Genomic DNA, 25,824 nt, shown 5'->3' with positions numbered 1-25,824 from the left:
ATTCTATAGCTCATTTGGAAATACAAGAGGTTAAAACATACCACAGAATGAAAAAGGAGAAAAAGGTACTACCAGTGAAAACCAAGGCCAATGAAGATGTCAATTTCTCATGCGAACAGAGACAATGAGTGACACTTTGGAGGTACAGAATTATGGTTCAGAGCAATGAGAATAGGGAAAATATATATAGAAAATTTAAAGGTAGTTTGAAAAGCAAAATCTAATGTCAAGGTAAAAATTCAATGGCTTAAACTTTTCCATTAAAATATCCAGTTAAAAGAAAATCATTTATACCTTGTGATTCGGGTTGACTAATTTGAGAAGTTTCATTTTTGTTTCTTCGCCGTTGCTTTTCATCTTCCCATATGGCCTGTAGACCAGGGTTTCCACCAATTTGAGCTGTAATCATAATAATACTTCAATACTACAAGGGTCAAAGTGAAAAATACTTGCTTAAAAAAAATCCATACTTAAAAAAAAATACTGTCTTTTAAGAAAAACAATTACCTACTTTGTGTAATAAAACAGACAAATTATCCCAACCTATATTTACTATATTACTCCTTTTTTAGTTTTCCTACTAGTTCCCAAAAACACAGCAAGTGAATAAGATTCAAACATTTGATGATAGCCAACAGACCTGAAAGTCTCCTCCCTGGTATATAACCTGAAAATAAAAAAATTAAAAGGCAGGCATAGTAAATTCTTTTATAATGGCTAATTTATTTAGTGTCACACTTACTTTAGGTTCATGTCTATGCAAACAAACTCATATGAATGAAAGCATAAATGAAAAAATAATGACTATCCCATCAGAGGTACAGAAAAAAATCTTCATAACATTTTACATCCTCCTTCTTTAAATAATTTCACTTCACTAGTAATGTTTTCTTCCCTACTTTTTCCATCCTTTGGTCACGGATTTTTAAAAATAAAAACATATATTAAGAATAACTGTGTATATACCTTCAATGTCCAACCGATTTAAGATATCAGCAGCTACAGCATCCACTTCTAATTCACAAGTACTCTGTGGTTCAACACCTTCCAGTATTAAAGAGCTGTATTAAAGAAGTATCAAAAGACACAATAATTATGTAAGAGAAAATTTTCTTAAGGTTTTTATTACTTAACAATTTTTCACGTTTATGTGGTAACCAGGAAAGCCAGTGACCCTATATTAATTCACAATTATTCATGACATAATTGATACTCTGTGTGTATATACAAAGAAATGAAAAACAGGAAGAGAAACACAAAATTCACAACTCCATTGAGATACTTTTGGAGTTTATTTTACATATTTTGGTTCATTATATTTTATAGAAAAGGAATGTACAATGTTTCAGCATGTGGGTCACATCCAGGGCAGGATGGGATAAAATAACAGAGGGACAGCAGAGGGGATGCATCAAAAACCATACACACATGCAATTATTTGCCCAGAGGCATCTATCTCCGCAATCATAGATGGTTTTTAAAAATGAGGAGGGAATATATATATATATAACAAGAGATGAGGGGTGAACATACTGAAAAGTGGGCAAATGATACTGTTCTCCCTGCCCTCAACTACTGCTGAGCTGGGGAATGTTTAAAAATTTTCCATAACTATAGAATTGAGAAACCACATGAGTCCAATAGTGGGATCATAGCTAGGAAAAGAGGTGACACCATGAGGTCATTACTTTTTATGAGAACTACAGAGAACTATTTCCCACTAATGCTCTTTGACTCAAAAGCATTTTTGTTTTTCATCAGAGCCACATGAAAGATTTAAGATGACACCATATACATGTCCCTGCTTGACAGAATAAACATAAGACAACTAGTATGGATCCCAGTTTATCCATTCTAAAATTCAGATCTCCTACCAATAGGGACACCAAATGAAAAGGAGAGAACTTTTACTAGAAAGTGGGTGATAGAAGATTTCATTAATATTTGAAACATTTTAAAATGTTTTATGAGAAACATTAACAAAACCTCATTTTCCATTGTCTATACCTAAGGAATGGGTGTTTGAATAGAAATTTTGATGGAATATTAGAGATTAATTTGTTAAACCACAGAACTTTTACCATTTATATATATGCATAGACACAACACACACATATATCTTTTTACCACTGATAGAGAAGGGACATATTAGTCAACCTATCACAATATATCCATCCCTTTAACTTTCAGAAAAAGTAATTCTCAATATAGCTTGTCTTCTTTACCCATATAATTTACCAACATCAGTTATGCCATGAATTAAAGTACCAGATAAAATAGTTTTTGGCCAACAGTTTTCTCCTTTATACTAAAAAGTTTCACACTTTTGGAAGCGTTGTATTGTACATTTCAAGGGTGAATTTTCCAGGAGTAGAACATTTGTGACAAAGGAGGGAAACAATAACATTAAAAAATGCAATCTCATAGTAGAAATTTACAACTATTTCTTGCCTACTTCAGACATTCAGTATAGGAGAAGTTCCTAGGGAAAGGAAGTAGTTTTCAGAATTAAAAATTTGTTTCCAGTAAACAGAAAAAGTGAGTAAAAAAATTGAGTCAGCAAATACATGTAGACCATTCACTTTAGTCATGAAAGGTAGATAAGCAATACAATGGTATTTAGACAACCATGCCTCTCTGAACATTTCTGTTCATACCTTAACACAACAGACAATTACAGTCAGTAATTACAATCACTGAGGGTGGAGCTCAGACATCTACAATTTAAAAAATCTCTTCAGATCATTCTGATGGACAGCCAGGTTGATATTACTGCAGTAGACTCAACTTCTGTGAATTCAACACTCTGGCAAATGACCCTGAAGGTCCAGGATATGTGGTAATTTACAACAAGCTAGCAGGTAAGGTTAGTACAGCTGCTAACTCAGCACTCTTATTATGAGTTTGTTGCTCTCTATTTGTTATGGCCCTTGAAATAATATTTGTGAAGGGATATAAAATACTTTTGGGTTAAAAAAAAACCAAACAAAAAAAGGTACCCAGAGGAAGGTGCTAGTACTGGGGATAAAAATGAGACTAATAAAATTTAAGAGCACTGATTTGGCAAAAATGTTTGACATTATGTTATCTGTATTTGATGAAATTATGGATTTTCATGTTTAATATAAGAATCCTAAAAACTTGGGACAAAAATATATAGCTAGCCTACATTTATTATAAATTCTAATTCTGAATACCTTGTCTAGTTTCACTAGTTTGCCTTTTCATACCTTTGCTCTTAAAAGTAATGATTCAAACTTTTCATTATAATACAGAGATCTTCTCCAAACTAAGTCATAAGCAGTGAAGCTTTACTATAGTCTTATGACCTAACCAGAAAGATGTTTGTTCAAAAAGGCTTCAAATAAAAATAAACCTGAACTTGAATTGATCATGCAAAAAACAAGTTACTCAGTGTAGAACTTTGAAAACCACGGGATCTAGTGAGTAGGTAAAATCCTTGGGTTAAGTTGATTTGCTCCAATTTTAGAGACATAGAGGAACTGTACCACAGGCATAAAAATGAGACAGTAAATAGTTTGTCAGTCACTTTGCTCTGGACTGATTAGAAATTGAATTTGATGTGGTAAATAATGCTCTCTCTAAAGTTGATACCACTTCAACACAATTATAAAAATAATTCTGCTGTATCTGAGAAGGAACCTAGAAGTACATGTGTATGTGTACATATACAACTTTTACCAAAAAGTCCTGATACATGTTGACTGAATCCAGAGGTAAAGCAAGTCACTGTCCATTTGAAGTCTTTGAAGTCTCATTCTGGTATAATATTCCAGTCATGAAACAATGTATTTCAATCATTATTTAATGAGATTCTCTCTTAATTTTAGGTCTTAAAAAGCCCAAGTAATTCTATAATATGGAAATTCTGTGAAGAACATATTAAGACCTTAAACTATATAAATTAAGCTCTGAACAAATATTTTGACAGTTTATCTTCAACTGATTAATAAATTCACATTTTCTTACTTTGAAATAAAAAATAAAGTCATTTAACTAAACACTTTTTCTACTTTGCACTTTACATAAAAAATATCTGCTTAAAAACGTATCAGGAGGGCTTCCCTGGTGGCGCAGTAGTTGAGAATCTGCCTGCCAATGCAGGGAACACGGGTTCGAGCCCTGGTCTGGGAAGATCCCACATGCCGTGGAGCGACTAGGCCCGTGAGCCACAATTGCTGAGCCTGCGCGTCTGGAGCCTGTGCTCCGCAACAAGAGAGGCCACGATAGTGAGAGGCCCGCGCGCCGCGATGAAGAGTGGCCCCCGCTTGCCGCAACTGGAGAAAGCCCTCGCACAGAAACGAAGACCCAACACAGCTATAAATAAATAAATACGTACATACATACATAAATAAAATTTAAAAAAAAGTATCAGGTGACATATGTGTAGTGAAAAGAGGAAACCATACCACCCTATCAATATCCAAATGATCAATAAAAGGATCAAGAAAGCTTGGGCAACAACTTTGTGGCATAAAACAGAAATCCTATGAGTTCTATGTAGATTAAGCTATTACTGATAATTTAGATAGGTACTGATTATATATCTGCTTTATGGTAGGGAAATCTAAACATTTGGAATATGTTACCGTCTCTAAGAAAGTCTAATAAATAATAAAAGTCAAAAGAAATTATAAGTTGTATTATTCATATACACTATGTCAACCCACTTTTTTCCCCACAAATATTTAATAGTTGGAAATAATTAGGGGTTATTTTTATTAAAAATATTCGCCATTTAGGGTTTTTTTTGGCTGTGTTGGGTCTTTTTTGCTATGCGCGGGCTTTCTCTACTTGCAGCGAGCGGAGGCTACTCTTCACTGCGGTGTGTGGGCTTCTCACTGTGGTGTCTTCTCTTCTTGCAGAGCACAGGCTCTAGGTACGTGGGCTCAGAAGTCGTGGCTCACGGGCTCTAGAGCACAGGCTCAGTAGTTGTGGCACAGGGGCTTAGTTGCTACGCGGCATGTGGGATCTTCCCAGACCGCGGATCGAACCCGTGTCCCCTGCACTGGCAGATGGATTCTTAACCACTACGCCACCAGGGAAGTCCCGCCATTTAGGTTTTAAATTGTTATTTTATTATGCGATTTTTACTTGACAAGTTATAGGATGTCAATTTAGAATGTACAAAGAAGATGGATGTTGGAGAGAAGTATAAACACATCCAGATTTCTTTTATTAATTAGGTAATAACTAGGTATATTTTCATGCTATTTTCACGGTCTGTTCTTGAAATCTATGATCCATGTAATACACTAATGTTGAGATTTGCTTTTTTGATAAACTTATAGATAAAAAACAATTATAATAAAGGTTAAAATTAAATTATACTAACCACTGATTTCTGAATAGAGTAGGATATATGTAAATAACTTTTCCTTTCCTTTACAACATAAACTAACCTTGGTATTTCGTCTTCTTCCCACCGAAATAAAGTACCAGTAAGAGAGTTTCTTCCTGGTAGCTGATTCTTGCAAGATCCACTCGCACGTAATGGATCACCTAGGAATAAAAAGGTAAAAGGGGTAAGTTCCGCTTTTAACTTACATATAATTACCCTTTAAGTATATTAGTATACAACCCATATGACCAGTTCCTAAAATTGTATCCTAAAAATTCATAAACATACCGGAATGCATATGCACAGCGGAGAGTAACGATTCCAAACCGAGATGGGGAAAAGTATTTGCAATATATGGATATGAAAGAGAAATGGCCACAATACTTTCATACTAGAATAAAAGTATGATACATTTAAATGCGCCATTGTGATAGGTATGCTTCAAATCTCATTTTAAAAATAAAGAACTAAGAATTTTGTAGACTTTAAATTCCTAGGGTATTCTATATGAGCCTCAACTAAAATTCTAGTGGAAATCAGATTCCAGATAAAATTCAAAACATACTTTAATGCTAATCCCTGAATAAAAAGAAAATACACAATGCATTTCGAAAGTAATGGCAGTTAACAGTGAGTGGAAACCTGGGGCAAATGCAAATACAATTTGACGAGCAGTTGGAGGGAACTATGCATTTGCTTAGTTGTCCCAGCTGCAGAAACAGAGTCCTGGGGCCATGCTTTGGAAGTAGTCTCTAAATTTTAGCAATTTTTTTGTGATCTCTTATGGGGAATTTAAATTTTCAGATAAAGAAAGCTTGAGTGAGTGGCAAAGAAGGAATCCTAACATTAAGAAAGGTATTAAATTTGCAATCCTCTCCAACTAAATTTGATACTTTTTCTTATTTGGTTAGCTTGATCACAAAATCATGTAATTAATTAGACTTACCATCTTTGCTATTTTAACAAAACACATAACAAACCATGTAACTGATTCTATATACCTTCAGAAGTTTTTGAAGGCTTTACTGTTATGTGGCTAGGGCATTTATATGAAATTACTTCGCAAGTTGTAAATTAAAACACAAATATTATTTTCTAAGAAATTTATATGAGTGAAAAATCTATACAAGTTTACTAATTCAAAGTTATCTATCACAGTATAAGAATTCACACTTTACCTCTACTTTATGTATTATTTTCTTTTATAAATACATATATAATTTTTTTCAACTCTGGATGTTAAAAATGTAATATAAAGCCACTATGGAGAACTGTAAAAAAATCCCTCTGTGATGCTAAAGATATTTACTCTATTTAATTACTTCTATATACTTCACCTTAATTAGCAACATCTCCGTTTCATTTGGCAACTGAGTATATAACTGAATAATAAGACAAAATGGTATATGCATATGTAATATTAAAATTTCTAAATATTTTTCACTTTTGAATTTACTTTCAAAAGACTACATTATGTACTAAATTAACTTGTCTTACAAGATTAAAATGTTAAGTTGTGCATATATATGTAACATATTTACAATAAGAAGTTTACTGTCCATTTAATTATGAGTCTGATATTACGTGACAAAATACAAAAAAATTCACCTATTCTTTTCATGATTTCATTATAATCTTTTATCTATTTTTTTTAACAAAACAAAAACCTAAAATAAACATTTTATTTCACCATACTTGAAATTTCCCTGCTTTTAATTTCCCCCAACGAAATTTCATTTATTTCTGCCTTCAGATTGTAAAAATTTTCCATATTTTGAAAAAAAATCCCTTCCAATACTCATCTAACTTTTATAACTAAAATAAATGGCTTACATATATTTGCTAATTCAAACTTTTCTCATGCTTTTTCACCTACTGGAAACAAACTTTTGTAAAACTGACCTCCTTTTCCTATAAATACCTCCTGTACATTCTCTAGAACCTTTTCCATTCGTCAATTCTTCTTGAACTCCCAGCTATATTTGACACTGATAACCAAACTGTTATTCTTTTTTCCCCCAATAACCTTTTTATTTTGGAATAATTTTAAATACAGGAAAGTTACAAGGATGGTACAGTTTCTGAATCTGCTTACCACACCCCTCCCATGTTAACATTTTACATTATAGCACATCTGTCAAAACAAAAAAACTGACACAGATACCTTCGTATTAGCTACACTATACACTTTATTTGAATTTCAGCAGTTTATCCACTACTCTCCATTTTCTGTTTCAGGATCCAATGTAGGGCACCACATTGTAGTTAGTTATCATGTCTCCCTAGTCTCCCTCTGGTCTATTTCTCAGTCTTTCCTTGTTTTTCATGACCTTGACAGTCATGAGTACTGGTCAGTTCACCTATAGGACGTCCTCCAATCTGGGTTCGTTGATGTTTTCCTCATGATTAGATTGTTATTATGGGTTTCCATGAAGAATACCACAGATGTGAAGCAGCCTCATCATATCATATGAGAGGGGACACGATATCCACATGCCATCACTGGAGATGTTAACCACCAATACTTGGTTAAGGTACAATTTCATGGGTTTCAAGAATGCACAGAATCATACCACTATGCCAGTAACATACAGAATAATTCCTTCATCCTAAAATTTCCCCTATATATTGGCTTTGTAGTCAACATTCTCCTCTTCTCCAACTCCTGGCAACCATTAATATGTTTTACATTTCTATAGTTTTGCCTTTACCAGAATGTTGTATGAATAAAATCAAACAACTTGTAGTCCTTTGGGTCTGGCTTCTTTCACTTAGTAAAATGCATAAAAAATTAATCGATGTTGTATGAATCAAGAGCTTGATGTGTTTTACTGATAAATAACATTCCACTGTATTGGTATATTAACAGTTTATCCATTGCCCCACTGAGTGGACATCTTGGTTACTTTAGATTTTTAGCAATTATGAAATAAAGTTGCTATATACATTTGCATACAGGTTTTTAGGTGGACATGAGTTTTAAATCACTTGGTAAACATACACGAGTGTAACTGCTGGGTCATATGGTAAGTCTATATTTAACATTACAAGAAACTGCCAAACTGTCTTCCAAAGTGACTACACCATTTTGCCTTCCCACAAGCAATGAATGAGAGTTGATGCTGTTCCCATCCTTACCAGCATTTGTTTATGCCTAGTTTTTTTTGGATTTTAACCATTCTAATAGGCGTGTAATGGTTGCTCTTTGTGGTTTTAAAATGCATTTCCTGGGCTTCCCTGGTGGCGCAGTGGTTGAGAATCTGCCTGCCGATGCAGGGGACACGGGTTCGAGCCCTGGTCTGGGAAGATCCCACATGCCGCGGAGCAACTAGGCCCGTGAGCCACAACTACTGAGCCTGCGCGTCTGCAGCCTGTGCCCCGCAACAAGAGAGGCCGCGACAGTGAAAAGCCCGCGCACCGCAATGAAGAGTGGTCCCTGCTCGCCGCAACTAGAGAAAGCCCTCGCACAGAAACGAAGACCCAACACAGTCAAAAAAATAAATAAATAAATAAATAAGTCAGGAGCTCTTAAAAAATAAATAAATAAATAAATAAAATAAAATGCATTTCCCTAATGATATATACTGTTGAGAATCATCTATTCCTGTTTGCCATCCTTATATCTTCTTCTTTGTTGAAGTGTCTGTTCAGGTCTTTTGACCATTTTTAATGGGGTTGTTTGCTTTCCTATTATCGAGTTTTAGGAATTCTTTATATATTCAAGATATAAGTACTTTATCAGATATGTAATTTGAAAATATTCTCTCCCAGTCTGTGACTTATCTTTTTATTCTCTTAATATTATTTTTTACAGAGAAAAAGTTTTTAACTTTGACGAAATCAACTTGTCAGGAGATTTTCTCATTGTTTTCTTCTAGAAGTCTGATAGATTTATATTTTACATTTAAGTCTATGATCCATTTTGAGTTAATTTTTATACAAGGTATGAAGTATCTGTCTGGTCTCTTATTTTTATTTTCTGGCATATGGATACCCAATGATTCCACCACCTAAGATGAAGTTCTGGATTTGGGAATCTCTTTTAGTCCCAGGAGATTCAAACTGGGCTGAAATGCCTCAAAGTTGTTCCACTTCCTAGTTTGGGTCTATCTCTTTGAAACCCTACCTTACTCTGGAGGGTTCCAACCTGTCCAGCAGGCCCTGAGTTGTGGTTTCTGGCTCCCTCACCTAGTAAGGCTGTCTCAATGGAGGCAGCCAGGATTAGCAAACCCCTCAGGGCAAAGGCTGTTTTCAGCACTCTATCTCCTCTTTCGGCCAGTACTTCTTTATTGTTTATAGTCTGCGATAGAGTAAGATTAAAAAAAAAAAAAATCTTACCTAGTTCTTAAATTGGTTTTAGTAGGAGGGTGGATCCCAATAACCTAACCCACCATTCAGGGGGAAAAAGTCCTCCCTGGTTACTTTTCAGAGCACAGTTTGGGTATGGTAGAAGAAACCCAAGGAGTTAAACCAAAAAAGAATAGCTGGTAAACAACAAGAGAAAAAAAAGCTAACTTTTGGTTTTAAAAGTTTGTCAGTGAAAGAGAAGAAAATAATTATAACAGAAAGGACAGCAGGGTTGGAGGAAAAATGTTGGTTTCACTTTGTTTTAAGTAGAGGAGAAGGAATCCAACAATAAAATGCAAAAGATGTTACAGCATTTTAACCAGAAATTCTATTCCTAGGTATATGCCCAAGAGAAATGAAAACATACGGCTACACGAATACTTGTACATGAATGTTCACAGCAGCACTGTTCATAAGAGCCAAAAGGAGGAAACCCAAACATCCGTCAATTGATGAATCAATAAATGATGTAGCATATTCATAGCAGAATATTACCTGGCCATAAAAAGGAATGAAATACTGATACATGCCACAACATGGATGAACCATGAAAACATTAGGCTAAGTGAAAACAAACAAACATATGATTCCATTTATATGAGATGTGCAGAATGGGCAAACAGAGAGACAGAAAGAAGATTCATGGTTGCTAAGGGGTGGAGGCATGGGAGGATTGGGGGTGATTGATAAAGACTACAGGATTTCCTTTAGAGGTGCTGAAAATGTTCTAAATTTGATTGTGGTGATGGATGCACAGCTCTGTGAATATATTAAAAACCACAGAGGTGTCCATTTTAAATGAGTGAATTGTAAGGCGTGTGAATTATATCTCAATAAAGCTATTACCAAAAAAATTTATTTTGAGATTCTTTTCCTGATACACTCTAAGACATTTTTGCATATTTCTTTTTATTCTTTATCCACTCAGCATTTATTTTCTAAATATATATTATTTTATAAATCATAAATTACATAATACTTGTTCAAAGCTTTAATTTGAACTTGCAAAATTAACCTTACTTTTCCTCCTTGCTTTTCGGAACTTGACAGCAGCCAGATTTATTAAATTCATTCCATACAGATTGTAGTCAATGAAGAGCTGTAGGAGGTAGGGAATATGCGCTTCATGAGGCTGATAAAATTTATTCATTATGGCTCCACTTTGCAAAAGTTCACATATCCTAAATTAGAAAAAAAAAGTTATATCATAAAATTATGTTTCCTAAAATGTTAAGTGAAATGGTGATTATACAAATATAGAGAATAAAACACATTATACTAGCACACAAAATTTTGATTTCAATTATACTGGAAATGTGTATTTTGTTGGAAATTGAAAGTTTAAAATCAAGTTTTAAAGTAAGCTGCATGCTCTGAAAGAAAATGACAAAAAATGCCTTGAATGAAGAATATTTTGACTTCTAAAACTAATTTAATGCTAACTATACTGAAAAACCTAAAATGTCAAAAGAATTTTTTAAATATGAGCTTTTTAAAAAAGTTCAGAAAAAAAATTGAAAAGATTATACAAAAATTCTAAAAAAGGACATATGACTCAATCAACCACACAGAGATGTTACCACTTTTGATATTTTTATTCTCTGAGTTATTTTTCCTTCATGATGGGGAATACAAACAATAGGCAATTATAAATAGTGCAAGTGCTATGCAGGGGAAGTATATGAAACATCTAGAAGGGATATTAACCAGACTGTAGCTTCTGCAAAGCCTTCTTGAAGAGAAGTCTCTAAAGCAGGAGACTAAACAATGAACTGGAAATACTTTTTCTCAGAGAGGAGAAGAGTATTTCATGCGAATAAAATTGCACATGTAAAGGGTCACAAGAAAATGTGGTTTATTCAAGAACTGAAACCACTGAGTGAGGCTTAGAGACAGAGGCTATGGTGGTGGTGGGGGGAGGGTAGAGAGGTAATGAGAAGTCATATCATGCAGAGCCTATTAAAGACATCTGAAAAGGTGGTGGAATTTGCCTGTGAAGTGAAGAGCAGGAAAATGAAATGACCAGGTTAGCTAGAGAATGCAGAACACTAGAGACGGAGAGTGAGAGATTACTGTGGAAAAACTAAGATGATGGTGGCTTTAACAAGGATCATGGAAATGTGTTGATTCAGGAGACATATAAGAAATAAAATGGTCAGGCCTTGATGACTAACTAGATATGGAGGGTGAGACAATATGAGTTGAGGATAATGCCTAGATATCTTGGTTAAGCAGCTAGTTGGTGGTGCTACATTACTGGAAGAAAACAGGTTTGTTTGGGGATTTTATTTGGAGAGGAAATAAAGACAAACTCAGTTTTAGACATACTGGAGTTTAGGTATACTGGAGCATTCAGGGAGATTTCTATAAAAATATTAGAAATAAATGATAATAAAGATGAGGATAAGGATAATTTTATTAACAGAGTAGAGGAAGCAAACATATTTTGGGGCACTATGTACTGGACACTGTGTTAGGTGCTCTAAATGCTTAATCTCAAGTAATTCTTACTACCTATGGTACTACTATCTCCATTTTATAAACAGAGAAACTGGGTCTTAGATCAAAATGTTGTCCAAAATCACACAAATAAAAAGTGGAAGAGCTAAAATTCAACCCAAATTTTCTCTGACTTGACCCCTCACTCTTAACTATAGTGCTATTCTATTTATCCAGTAGATGGTTTGATATACTGGTCAGGAGCTCTGGAGGAAAATTCAAGCTACTGATATACATTTGGAAGCCAAATGCATAAACATTTAAAAAAATGGGAGTATATAAGACTGTAAAGTGAAGGGCACATATAGAGAGAAAAAAATCAATGCCTAAGACAAAAGTCCAAGAAACAACCACAATGTTAAAGAGGAATCGACAAAATGTTGTAAATATGAATGACCAGAAAGGTATGAGGAAAACCAGAAAAGGTTTACATCAAAGCAGCTTTATTTTAAGGTACCTAAGCACTGACAAGCAGTCAAAAGGTAAGGACAAAGAGGTGTTAATTGGGTTTAACAACACTGAGGTCACTAATGAAGGCAATTTGAGTGAAATGGTTGAAGTAGAGCCTATATTGGAGTAAGTTAAAGAGTGAATGGGGGCTTCCCTGGTGGCGCAGTGGTTGAGAGTCTGCCTGCCAATGCAGGGGACACGGGTTCGAGCCCTGGTCTGGGAAGATCCCACATGCCACGGAGCAACTAGGCCCGTGAGCCACAACTACTGAGCCTGTGCGTCTGGAGCCTGTGCTCCACAACAAGAGAGGCCGCCGCGATAGTGAGAGGCCCGCGCGCCGCGATGAAGAGTGGCCCCCACTTGCCGCAACTGGAGAGAGCCCTCGCACAGAAACGAAGACCCAACACAGCCAAAAATAAATAATAAATAAATTTAAAAAAAAAAAAAAAAAAAAAAAAAAGAGTGAATGGGAGGTAAGATACTGAACACACAAAATATAGATAAATTCTTCCGGGAAGGGACTTCCCTGGTGGCGCAGTGGTTGAGAATCCGTCTGCCAATGCAGGGGACACAGGTTTGATCCCTGGTCCGGGAAGATCCCACATGCTGCGGAGCAACTAAGCCCATGTGCCACAACTACTGAGCCTGCACGCCACAACTACTGAAGCCTGCGCACCTAGAGCTCGTGCTCTGCAACAAGAGAAGCCACCACAATGAGAAGCCCGTGCACTGCAAGGAAGAGTAGCCCCCGCTCGCTACAACTAGAGAAAAGCCCATGCGCAGCAACAAAAACCCAACACAGGCAAAAAAAAAAAAAATCTTCTGGGAGAATAGCTGTAAGTATGAATGTCTTTGAGTATGAATGTGTGTATGTGTAAAATTAACAGAGTCTTATTAATATTTAAATGGTGTGGAAAGGGAGATGGGGATAACTGATAGATGGAAGAAAAAGTCAAAGAGGGTGGAATATGAGCTTTAGAGGTAAGGGGGTAAATCTCTTCCACTGTAATAGGCAGTGAGAAGGACAGAATGGCTGTGAACAGATTTTAAGAATCTGTGACAGAAAATTAAGAGAGCTTTATTTTTATGGTTCTCAAACTTTTGGCCCCAGGACCCCTTTTCATTCTTAAAAATTATTGACAGCGTCAAAGAGCTTTTGTTTATGTGGCTTATATCCATTGACACTTACCAAATCAAGTTAAAACAGAAAATTTTAAGAAACTTATTTACTAATTTTAAAATAACAACAATAAACCCATTATATGTTAACATAAATAACAGTGTTTTATATATTACAAAATCCTATGTTTTCCAAAACAAAAACAATTTAGTGAAAAGAGGAATTGTTTTACATCTTTGCAAACCTCTGTTTTAATAGAAGACAGTTGAATTCGCACACCTGCTTCAGCCCAGTCTGTTCTGATATATTGTTTGGTTGAAGCATATGAAGAAAATCCAGCCTTACACAGATAAATAATTGGAAAAAGGAAGAGTAACTGAATAGTCTCTTCAGGTAAACGTTGATCTTTGTTTCTACTACATGGAAATGCAATGGAGTGGTAGTTTCTTAAAGGTCAGCAATAATGTGGAATTTGAAACCATATCAATGAACTTTTTGTACTCTGTTATATTAAAATCTATTGGTCTACCTAACACTTGGAGTATTTTTACCCATGCATAATTTTCTAACGTCATGCACTGGTCGTTTGGAAAATATAGATCCACTAAGTTATATAAATCTTCTAAATGGTGATACATTTCATTAAACAATATGGAAAAAAATGTTAATAACATCACCTATCTCATCAGAAAAATCTTTTAAGTACTGAAAAGTGGTTAAGTTCACAGTAGAAAGCTCTCCCACTCTGGCCTCACTCTCACATATTTCTCCTTGCTTTGAAACTGAAGAATGAATTTCTCTTGGTATTGAACATTTGGTCTGGCTAGCGGGGCAGTAGCATTATTATACAAGGCAGCCAACCATCTCTCTTTATATACTTCTACAAACTCTCTAAATCTAAAACAGAAAAGAAGCAGTTGGGTGTAAAACAAGGTCCCTTACCCTTAAAATATCCTTCCTAGAGTCCAAGCCATGACTCTCTCTCTTTACACATGTATGTACATATTATGGTCTCTTTCTTTAATAACGCTACAAACTATACAGGCCTTTCTTCTAGATTTTTCTTTTTATTATTAAAATACTTAAGTGATAGTTATTCATTTTTTATTTCCTTTATCTTTGTACCTTTTCATCATTGCAGGGTTGTAAAGATAGATCTTCATAAAGTGTCTTTCCTTCTCATGATAACCATAAAAAGGCCTGAAATAAAAGAAAAAGATATTTCAATTTATTTTCATCAGAGATGAAATAATGCAACTTATTGCCCTAAATGGACTCAGCTGGCCTAATTCAGTCTTACTTACATTGAATATTACCAACCCCCCCCAACAAAACAAAAGAACCTCCAAGACTTTTCAATTAAACCTACCACAAGGTTAACATATGACATGATAAACTCTTGTTACTTCTTTTAAAAAAGTTTAAAAATACCACTTAAAAAAAAACTAGGGACAAAAAGGAGCAGCAAACTATACCTTAATTTCAATCATCATGGCTCTATTAAAAAGTGACTCTTTACTCAGACTATGTATGAGAAGAACAGAGACCTTTCTGATACCTTTTCCCATTTCCCACTTTTTCTGTCAAAAACTAAAGCTGTTCATCAACAAAGTCCTTTAATTGACAGAATTTGTATCACTTTCCTTATTTGTCTCTGTTATTAATTTTACAAGTTCACTAAGCAGAGACAATTTACCTGTTATACATATGTACATATGCGTATGTGTGTATAAAACACACACTCAAATCAAAGGAAACCTGTGAAAACTATGTAGACAGGAACTTAAGAGATTGAAAAGACGACGGCTTTACTAAGGACCCTATTTATGTTGAGGCTCGGTTCTTCTCAGGGTATCAGCTAGAGGGGGGAAAGGGAGAAGCAAAAATCTATGTGATAGGGAGAGAAACAAGTCCTCAATGCAAGAAGGAATAAGTTGGGCTATCATGTTATATCATTTCAGGAGGATCTGAAACTCTGATATACAGACTACCATTTTCAAAGATGATGTAATTAGAAACAATATATAAATAGGTCTGACTTTATAGACAAAATAAAAAGTATTTGCCTAGAGTTTGTCTGTAAATAGTGGCTGGTTAAATCTTTAGGTGGATAAACTCAATTTCTTCTCATTAAAAAAATATTTTCCCCTTATGATGGGCACTAGATAGAACTTACCCTCATTAGGACACCATTTCTGTCATGTCTGACAGTGTAGTAGACCTTAAATACAGGAGTAAGTTGGCAACAGAGTCATTATTTGAGGTATATTTAAACAACTTTTTTTTTATATAAGCTATTTCAAGCCTTTAGGTCAGAACCATCTGTATGATTGCTGTAAAGCAATTTCTATTAAAAAAAAAAAAAAGGGGGGGCTTCCCTGGTGGCGCAGTGGTTGAGAATCTGCCTGCCAATGCAGGGGACGTGGGTTCGAGCCCTGGTCTGGGAAGATCCCACATGCCGCGGAGCAACTAGGCCCATGAGCCACAACTACTGAGCCTGCGCGTCTGGAGCCTGTGCTCCGCAACAATAGAGGCCGCGATAGTGAGAGGCCCGTGCACCACGATGAAGAGTGGCCCCCGCTTGCCACAACTAGAGAAAGCCCTCGCACAGAAACGAAGACCCAACACAGCCAAAAATAAATAAATAAATAAAAAGGTCTAAAACGTTCTTTGTCTCATTCTTACCACTCACTCCAATCTTATCTCACACCCACGCTTCGTTTTTCCTCCAGCCATTCTAAACATTTCAGCCCCTTCTAACTTGATCCACTCTCAAGTAATTTGCCATTTCCTCTGCCTAGAAAGTTCTGCCCTGAACCTTTGTATGGCTTACTTTCAGTCTTCATTCAGGTCTCTGCTTAAACTCACCTCCTCAGAAAGGCCTGCTCTGACCATCACTCCCTATCCCCTACCCTTTACCCTTTTTTTTTCTAGTTTTAAAATAACACTTACCCTTTCCTGTCTAGTTTGATGCTGTTCACCCCATTTTTGTTGCCATGAAGGAAGGGGTGAAACACACATTATATGACTGATCTCATTCTCTCTCACCAGCAAAATTCAATTCTTTATTCCTCCTGCTTTGGTATTTTTCATATACATAAATATAGCTCTCTGTCTAAAGATAGGAGTTATACCTTTAGCCAGATAAATGGAAAAAAAAGAGAATTAAATCTGCACTGGTGTGGTCCACATTATCTTTGCTTTGTTTTTGCTAAAAATCTTTAGGTTTTTACAATTAGAATCTTATAAATTTCAAAAACTGAATACAAGACTATCAAATCCCTACAATTCTTTGTAAATCTAGGATTCTGCTTTTGTATCTACTGCCCCAAAATATAGCCTGGAAATTCTATAAATTCAGTTTTCTGCTTCTTCTGGCCAAGAAAGTCTCTGTATAATTTAACCTGCAATCCTTACTTTCTGCTGTTGACTTTAGTTGATTTTGCCAAAAGAATTTCTCCACAGGGAGACTCTCTGGGAGAAAGAAAGTAGAATGGAGCAGAGTTCAAGAGTAGATATTTTTATATTTAAAAAATTATATCTCATAATTGGAGTTAGTTTTTTAATATAACAATGAGAATAAAAATGAGCACAGATAGTGAAAAAAAAAACCTCATTTAATTAATTTAGATGGATTAAGAATCTTTTCATAGAATATTTTCTAGAATCATGATAGCTAAGTGACAAGGAACCCCTGAAATGAGCCTAAGATCATGGTCCTCTCTCTTAACCCAGCTTCAGTATAGTATACAGTCTAGGAAGACTGGAATTACATTTGTTCAAGTTTTAATTTGCTAGCTAGATGCAACTTGCCTACTTAAAGAAGTAGGCAATACTGAAGGAGTAAAGGAATCATAGAAGTTACAATGCATGGTAAGGGAAAAGGGGACCTATATAAGAAAAAAACATAGAAAACATGAGAATGGGAGAAAAAAAGAGAATGGCAGCCATAAATTAGACTGAACAGCTCATCTTTTGCTTCCAGGTCTCCAGATTTGTAACTCAACTAACTTAAAAGTATGGCTATGCTTTTAACAAATGCCCACCAAAAATATAGAAAGACTGGTGACTCATTATTCATTCCACTAGGCTGTTTGGAGATTCAACTTTGAAATGAGAATATATATAGGAACGTTCTGAGGAATCATTAAACATAAAAAAATTAGAATATAAAGCTGATAATTATCTTTAACCTAACTGTTGCTATCATAGGATGGGTGTGAACTTTTACCTTATTCATTTATTCAAACAAATAGTTACTGAGCCTTGTCTACTAAGTGCCCAACACCATACAAGGTGCAAGGGATATAATGATGGACAGACAAACATGGTCTTTTTTCTCATGGAACTTACATGCTAGTGGGAGAAACACATAAGAACTGATCAACAAAAAATTAAAATAACTGCAAACTATAGTAAAGTACTAAAGGAAACAAAAGAATGGGCTAAGATACAGAATAATAATAATAACAACCTATTTTAAGGAGGGAAGTCAGAGGAAACTTCTCTGGAGAGGTGAAGGATTTGAAGGACTGGAGAGGGGTAGAGCACTCAAGGAAAGGAAACTGCATGTACAAAGGTGGGAAAGAGCTCAGCACATCAGAGGAACTGAAAGAAGACCAGTGTTTCTGGATGGAACACAGTGAGCAAAGTTACAGAGGCAGGCAGGGGTCAGATCACATAGGCTGTGGTTAGAAGCTTAAATTTTATTCTATAAACAGTATGAAGCCACTCAAGGATTTTAAATGATTTTAAAAGGGTCCAATTTACATTACAAGACAGGTACTTCTGCAGCTCTGGAGTGAGATAAGAACAGAAGAAGGAAATTCAATTAAAAGGATACTGTGGTGGTCCAGGAGAAAACTTGGATTAAGGTGGAAGAAGTAGACAGATTTAAGATGGATTTCATACAGATGTATTCAACTCATATGTTCCAGTACGAGCTCTAAATCTTTCCTGCCAGCCTGCTCTATCTGCACAGACTCAAAATTTTGTAGTCATCCCTGACTCCTCTCACAAACCTCATCCAATCAGACAGCAAATCTTGGGGACTCAACCCTCAGAATAGATCTAGAAGCTGACCACTTCTCACTAGTCCCCTGCTACTACCCTAGTTCAAGCCACCATATTTTCTCACCCAGATTAATGTTTCAACTCTTACGCCCCTATGATCTATTCTTCCCACAGTTGCTAAAGGAACCCTTTCAAGTATATGTTAGATCCTGGCTGCTCAAAATCATGCAATAGCTCAGAGTAAAAGCCAAAGTCCTTAGAATAGCCTACTGCGGTGGTTTCTCAAACTTGAGTATGCATCAGAATCAGCAGAAAGGCTCACAAATGTCTGGGTCCCACCACCAGAGTATCTGCTTCATTAGATGTGGGGTGAGACCAAAGAATGTATTTTGACTAAGTTCTCAAGTGTGTTAGTCTGAGTCCTCCAAGAAGTAGATGTCAAAATGTGCAAGAAATTTGTTAGTGGAAACACATGTGAGAGAATATGAGGATGAACTCAGGAGAGGGTGGGACAGCCACAAGACTTAGATACAGGTCTGATCTAAGTGAAGGAGAGAGGGACATAGGGAAGATGAGTGGAAGTGTCTTTTATTGCAGTGTGATTCTAGTGAAAGTTCAGAAAGGCTGCCCCAGAGTTCCCAAGTGTCTCCCAGAAACAGGCCTGCCTTAGTAGCCTTGCTCTGCTTAGCCACTGGCTGGGAGTAGCCTATGGAAAGCAGCTTCAGTTTACACAGAATGATAGATGGATTTTAGTGCAGTAGCTGGGACCACTGTTCAATTATGCTCTTTGTATTTGGAGATCTGAGAGGTGCATTCTCATGGCTGTCAAACCAGGTAAAAATGGTTTTGGCGATCCACTGGCCAACATGATCTCCATTCTCTCATATCTCTCTAACCTCATTTTGCCCACTCTCCTTTCCCTCCACTCCAGACACCTGGCCTCCATTTTGTTCCCACCCCCTCACCTTCAAGTCTTTGCTCAAATGTCATTTACCATGTCAATGACACCTTCCCTGATTACCCTATATAAAACTGCCACCAGTCTACTTCCCCACCCCATACTACTGATCCTTCTTACCTGTTTTACATATTTTGCTCTATAGTATTAATTATCATGTAATAAATAAATTTATTTCATGTTCTATCTATTGGTTATTTTCTGTTTTCCATTACTAGAATGTAACCTCCATGGGGGCAGGGATCTTTGTTTTGTTCACCAATATACAAGGTGCTCAATAAATACTTGATGAATAAATTACATGACTTTCTACAGTTCTAGGAAGCAGAGAAATGGAAAAAGTTAAAACAAAAATTACTGTTAACCATCTATCTTTCATTGCAATAAAAATTGACTTTAAAAAGTTACAGTAAGAAATTCACCCTGGTTCCATTAGATTAGAAATAAAAGAAAAATGAACAGAGTATATTTGAATTGGATATGTTTTCTTTTAACTAGAACAGTAATATAAATACAGATAAATAGAAATTTTAAAAGATGTTATCATATACTTACATTCCTGATACTAATGACACTTTGAACACGTGCTGAGCAGTGGAAGATGGATTGCCTAAAGCCACATTAAGTGCTCTGTCGATACTGAATGCCATCTGAGAAAGATAGCTTTCTGGCTGCTGTCCATAACCATCATATGGCACATAGAGGTAAGGAAAGACGCCATGTAGATGAAGACACGTCTTCTGACCTAAAATGTAACACATTGTAAAGTTTAGACTTGAGATGCATTTTAAAACCTTAACATTACAAAGCTCAGAATACAAGTCATTTAAATGGTCTAATGACAACACAGCTTATCTGAGGGAAGGGTTGAAGAAACTAACCCATAGTTAAAGCCACCTGTATTGACTATATTTTACAACAGAACATTTAGAAGCATTTTATAAATATAAGCATTATAGTTTGATTTAAATAGTAGTTTTGGTGAAAATACGTTTGAATATTTCACCCTCACAATCTAACTACTTTTATGTACTTCACTGAACTGCCTTATAACAGCGGTCCCCAATCTTTTTGGCATGAGGGACCGGTTTCAAGGAAGACAATTTTTCCACAGAATGGGGCGGGGGGGATGGTTCAGGCAGTAATTCGAGCGATGGGGAGCAGCAGATTAAGCTTTGCTTGCTCGCCTGCCACTCACCTCCTGCTATGCGGCCGGGTTCCTAACAGGCCACTGACTGGTAACCGGTCCACAGCCCAGGGGTTGGGGACCCTTGCCCTATAATACCACTTAACTCAGAGTTACGAAGCTTACAAAAGTTCACTGAAAGTTTACTAAATAAATCAATCAACGTGTCTGTCTTGGCATTCCAGTGTGTGGAGTTTTGCTATGGGGGGTGGGGGGGCGTGGGTTGGGAAGGGTAAAAATGAAATTTTGCTATTAGGGAAAAAGAATCAAAACAGACAAAAACAAATCAAAAGAAAACCCCTACAAATCAATTGTCTGTAATGGACTTCTGGATATTTAAATTGCACATTTGATGGAGTGGGACAGGGGAGATACAAAGAGGGAAAAAAACCAGCATGCACACTTTCCAGGAAGCCATTACATCAGGCAAGGTGTAGAAGGGGTAAATGGTGCTGATTTGCCAACAGACAATCCCGTATAGCCATGATAGAGAAAGTAATATGAGTAAGAACCCACAAAAGAAGTGCTACAGAAACAGTAATGTATCCATGACAAGGTTAAGTAACAACAGCAGCAACAAAAAGCAGATGCATCCTTATTCTCATGAATCTGGCAGGGCTGTATAAAAGTGGTTCCTTTCCTCTGAACATTGTCCCTCGTTCCCCTTGGGCACATCCCATTTGTCTAATTCAAACAGAGAGGAGAACAGCAGTGATGGAAGAACACATGCAGTTTTCTCATGCTGTCACTTACTACTGCCCTGCCAACACAATCCTAGGGCTTCTCTCCCACCTCTTATCCCACTCTGTTCCACTGGCTTTTTCTTTTGGTAGAGAAGTTTTTGTTTGATCACTATTTCCTATTTATAATTTAGGGTGATTTATATAAAATACATAGAAAATAGTTCTATGTTCTATTGATACTTGTATTTACACTTTTTATAGTAAATAACATCACCTTGTCTTATTTTTAAGGTACAGCTATAACAGAATTAACAAATAAATCTGGAATAGTTATTACATAAAGTATAGCAAAACTGGAAAGGTCACATAATGGAATAAGATCTATGCCCTCCCGAGTACAGTATTCTGATTTGAGCTACCAACTTTGACGTTTTTGAAGAATTACAAATTGTGTTGCTGTCAGACCAATTTCAGTTTCTAATTTTATGTTACTTAATTTCAAAGGAATGAAAAAAATATTTTCAGTTAAAAGCAAATTCTTTAACTATTCTATTTCTAAATACGGCATGATACTATTTCCTAAATATTGCAGCTTTCAATTCTTCAAATAGAAAAAATTCAAATTGTAATGATGAGTGAGTCTTAAGAAAATATATTGATATTTTATCAATTTATTGATGATCTATTTGAATGCTTTTTAAACATCTCATGAAAAAAGGTTATAACCATTACACTTCTGGATATAAACCACAATTTGGTTAAAAGTAACTGGCATGCTCAACTACAGGGTGAGGGAGGTGAGGAGACAGAAAAGTATCCCCTTTTTAAGTTGACAAATAAAATATAAGACCGGTGATTACAAAATTACTAGCATATTTCACAAGCAATATTGTAAGTTCTTAAGATATGAATTTTACAGTCCATATCTTAGTAATGGAAATCTGGGTAAACTTTATAAGAAATAATTATAAAATTTGATTTCTGATAGTTTCTTTATAGGCAGGATGTTCACAAAGTTCATAAAAATTTTACAATATCCTCTTTTCACATCTCCTATGAAGTAAGGGCCAGAGAAATGATCTTTCTATTTATAGGCTTTGGAACAATAATTTGCGGTGTATGATTTAGGAAAAAAAAAGCAGAAATCATTTATTCAGCAGGCACTGGACTAAGTGCTTTATATATATTTATTTCTAAAACTTAGAACAACTTTGCAAGTATCACAAAGGTTAACTTTCCCAAAGTCACATACCTATTAAGTAATTGAATCAGGATTTAAAAGCAGATCAACAAAATCTAAAACCAATGCTCTTTGCATTTAACCATTCTGGTTCAATGTTTTTAAGAAAGTAAATATTGGCTTCCTTAATCCTTAATTCCTCAGTTCTTATTTTGTACTGTAAACACCTGTTTCCTTGTCTGACTCTCCCATTTGACTGCAAATTCTTGGGAGCTGGTGTTGTGTTTGAATGATAGTAATATCCCCAGGATCCAGCACAAGACACATTAATATGTGTTTAACAGATATTTATTAAACGAATGAACGAACCACCAGCAAAACAGAATAGTTGCTTAAGGAGAAGGAATGGTGTGAAAGCCTAGAATATCTGAAAAAAGAAATCTATGAAAACAGAGGGACTCTGATACAACTAAGGCACCACCATCAGGGTTACAGAAGGACATAAAGGATCTCCAGTTTATTGCACTTTCCTACCCTGAATGAGCCGACGTCCCATGCAAAGCTGTAGGCACTAAATCAAGACAGATGCACCTCCATCTAGTTCTCCAGCAGCTGGGATAGCTCAGTGCTTTACTCATCACCCTTCCTCAAGAACAATCTCCTGAAGAACAACCACAGCCTAAGGAATTCTTAGCAGAATCATAACAGCTCTAATACAGAATAAGTGTCACAGAAATTATGAGAAACAAGATAAAATAAGGAAACTCAAAAGTTAAACAAAGAAAGAGAAATGTGTAAAAATGAACGAGAGTCAATTTCTTTTTGGCAACAGTATGTCTTTTATCATTATAAAATTTGTGGTTCTGTCAGAGCATTGCTTTATCTGGACAAGATACAGACCACTTTTATTTTTTCCCCTCCATCAGCTCTATCCCACACAAATATGTGGAGCCATATAGATGTAAAGTCCCTCAGAGATAAACTAGTCTACCCTGACCCCCCTCACTTAGGATTATTTTTGGCTGTGAGAAAACACCCTAAAATCAGTGCTTGTAAGCATTAAATTAGTGGCTTCTCTCTCATAAAAGAAGTCCAGGTAGCTGGTTACGGATTCAGGTTTTTTCAACATCTATTTAGCGGCCTAGTGAAGAGGAACGCTTGACTTCAGCCTAGAGGCTTTTCTACTATACTCCAAAGAGTTCCACACACAGGATTCTTTTAAGAAACTTTTTATAAAATTAATAAAAGCTATGCTGTTTCAAAACCTTACTAAATGATTTGGGATCCTGGATATTAGCTATTTCCAGGTAACGTGGATCCAAAGAAAGAAAATATCCCTACTTTCTGAATGCCCCCTGTTATTGTCATGTGAAACTGAATTAAGGCAACAAATCCAGTAGGGATAAAGACTGTCATTGGGGGAATAAGCCTATGTACACAGGTTTCAAAAAATTTTTAAGAGTGTGAATTTTCCAATTTGACTGATGTTGTCTCATTCAGCAACTGCAACAAGGTTGTTTCACGAAAAGTGCCACGGAACTTGTCACAGTATAACTTGCTCGCTTTTAAAGACACTATAGCAAAACTTTGTGGAACTGGCTATTTTCCAACTGTGTGTAAGAAGGGCTTTTATAACTAAGGTAGGTGCCTCTGTAACAGCCAGCACTTGGGTGCTCTAAATCTAATCTTTCACATAACTTAGAATTACACTACACATTAAGTCCTCTGTATTCCAACATTTCTTATATTGTTTTCTCACATGTTCTTCTACATTTTAAGAGCCCAGATTTGGGCTCTGAATTAATTGTGCTTCTAAAACCTTGTTAGTTTATCTGCAGCAAAATTACTTTTGCTTTTGTGGATCCATTTTCAATAAATAGAAAGACTAACATGTGCCGTTCCTCTAATTCTAGGGTCTGCAAATTTTCTTCTGTAAAGTGGCAGATAGTAAATACTTTAGGCTTTCTGGACTATACTGTCTCTGACAACTACTTAACTCTGTTGCTGTAGTCTAAAAGCAATCATAGACAGTACTTAAGTGAATGGGCATGGCTGTGTTCCAATAAAATTTCACTTACAAAAACAGGCAACAGGAGGGATTTTGTCCATGGATAGTAATTTGCCAATCCCTGATCTAACTGATTAGACTTCCTTGTCAACCAGAACAGGAAAATTTAACGGCGTCTTCTTTTTTCTTTCTTTTTTTAAAAAAACAAGCTGATTGGTAATCACAATCAAAATCATGCTGACCTAAGAGTGTCTTAGGAGACTGAAAAAGAAATGCTCACTTTGTAATTTGCAAACCCCATCTCCCAAATCTCAATCTACACAAGATTTTAAACAAAACTCTACAGAGCTATCAAACAAACAAACAAACAAACAAAAACACTTGGTTATATGAACAGGAAAATCTGTACTTATGAAATTTTTCGTATTTTCTTCTTCATGGAACATCTCTTTTTAAGTTTTATATTACTATCGTTAACTCAATGTTTCCCTCCAGTCTTTTTTTTTCCATCCCCACAAAACCCACAAAACTAATCAAGCAAAACTCCTCATAGTCACAGTTTGAAAGCAAGTGTTATATCACCTATTCTCGTTTAAAAAAGAAAAGTCTTAAAGATGTACTCTTAGTCCTAGAAATTACATTTTTTCAGAATTTATGCTAAGGAAAAAATTAAGAATGTACATAGAGATTTAGATATTAAGATGCTGAGAGTATAACTAATAATAGTAAAAAACTGAAGATAATAAACTTCCCCAAGACTAATTATGGCGCATCTGTATCACAGATCTATGGCTCTCACACCAAATCCTGCTTGCCACTTGTTTTTGTAAATAAAGTTTTACTGGAATACACCCATTTGGAATGGTCTATGGCTGCTTTTGCTACAGGAAGAGTTGAATAGCTGTGACAGAGACCTTCTAGCCCCTCAAAGCTTCAAAAATGTACTATGTGGCCCTATAAAGAAAAGTCTGCTAACCTCAGCAACAGGTGGTATTGATGTATATTTCCTAGCATAAAG

General features: G+C 35.7%; 1 protein-coding gene across 9 annotated transcripts in view; it reads right to left on the bottom strand.

Moving 5' to 3' along the window:
• REV3L (REV3 like, DNA directed polymerase zeta catalytic subunit) overlaps positions 1-25,824 on the bottom strand; it is a gene marked incomplete at its 5' end in the record, with an annotated part of 188,424 nt that overhangs the window by 105,265 nt on the left and 57,335 nt on the right. For all 9 annotated transcript variants that reach the window (XR_014267494.1, XM_082475066.1, XM_082475072.1 and 6 more), the window contains 6 exons: positions 295-399; positions 967-1,061; positions 5,424-5,523; positions 10,730-10,890; positions 14,904-14,978; positions 20,305-20,494. Coding sequence is in view for 8 of the 9 variants with exons in the window: in XM_082475066.1 (XP_082331192.1) it covers positions 295-399; positions 967-1,061; positions 5,424-5,523; positions 10,730-10,890; positions 14,904-14,978; positions 20,305-20,494 (726 nt within the window). The remainder of the gene's footprint in view (positions 1-294; positions 400-966; positions 1,062-5,423; positions 5,524-10,729; positions 10,891-14,903; positions 14,979-20,304; positions 20,495-25,824) is intronic.

This window comes from Balaenoptera physalus (assembly GCF_965194825.1).
Source record: "Balaenoptera physalus genome assembly, chromosome: 9".
Classification (NCBI taxonomy): domain Eukaryota; kingdom Metazoa; phylum Chordata; class Mammalia; order Artiodactyla; family Balaenopteridae; genus Balaenoptera; species Balaenoptera physalus.
This window is presented reverse-complemented; position numbering and strand designations above follow the sequence as displayed.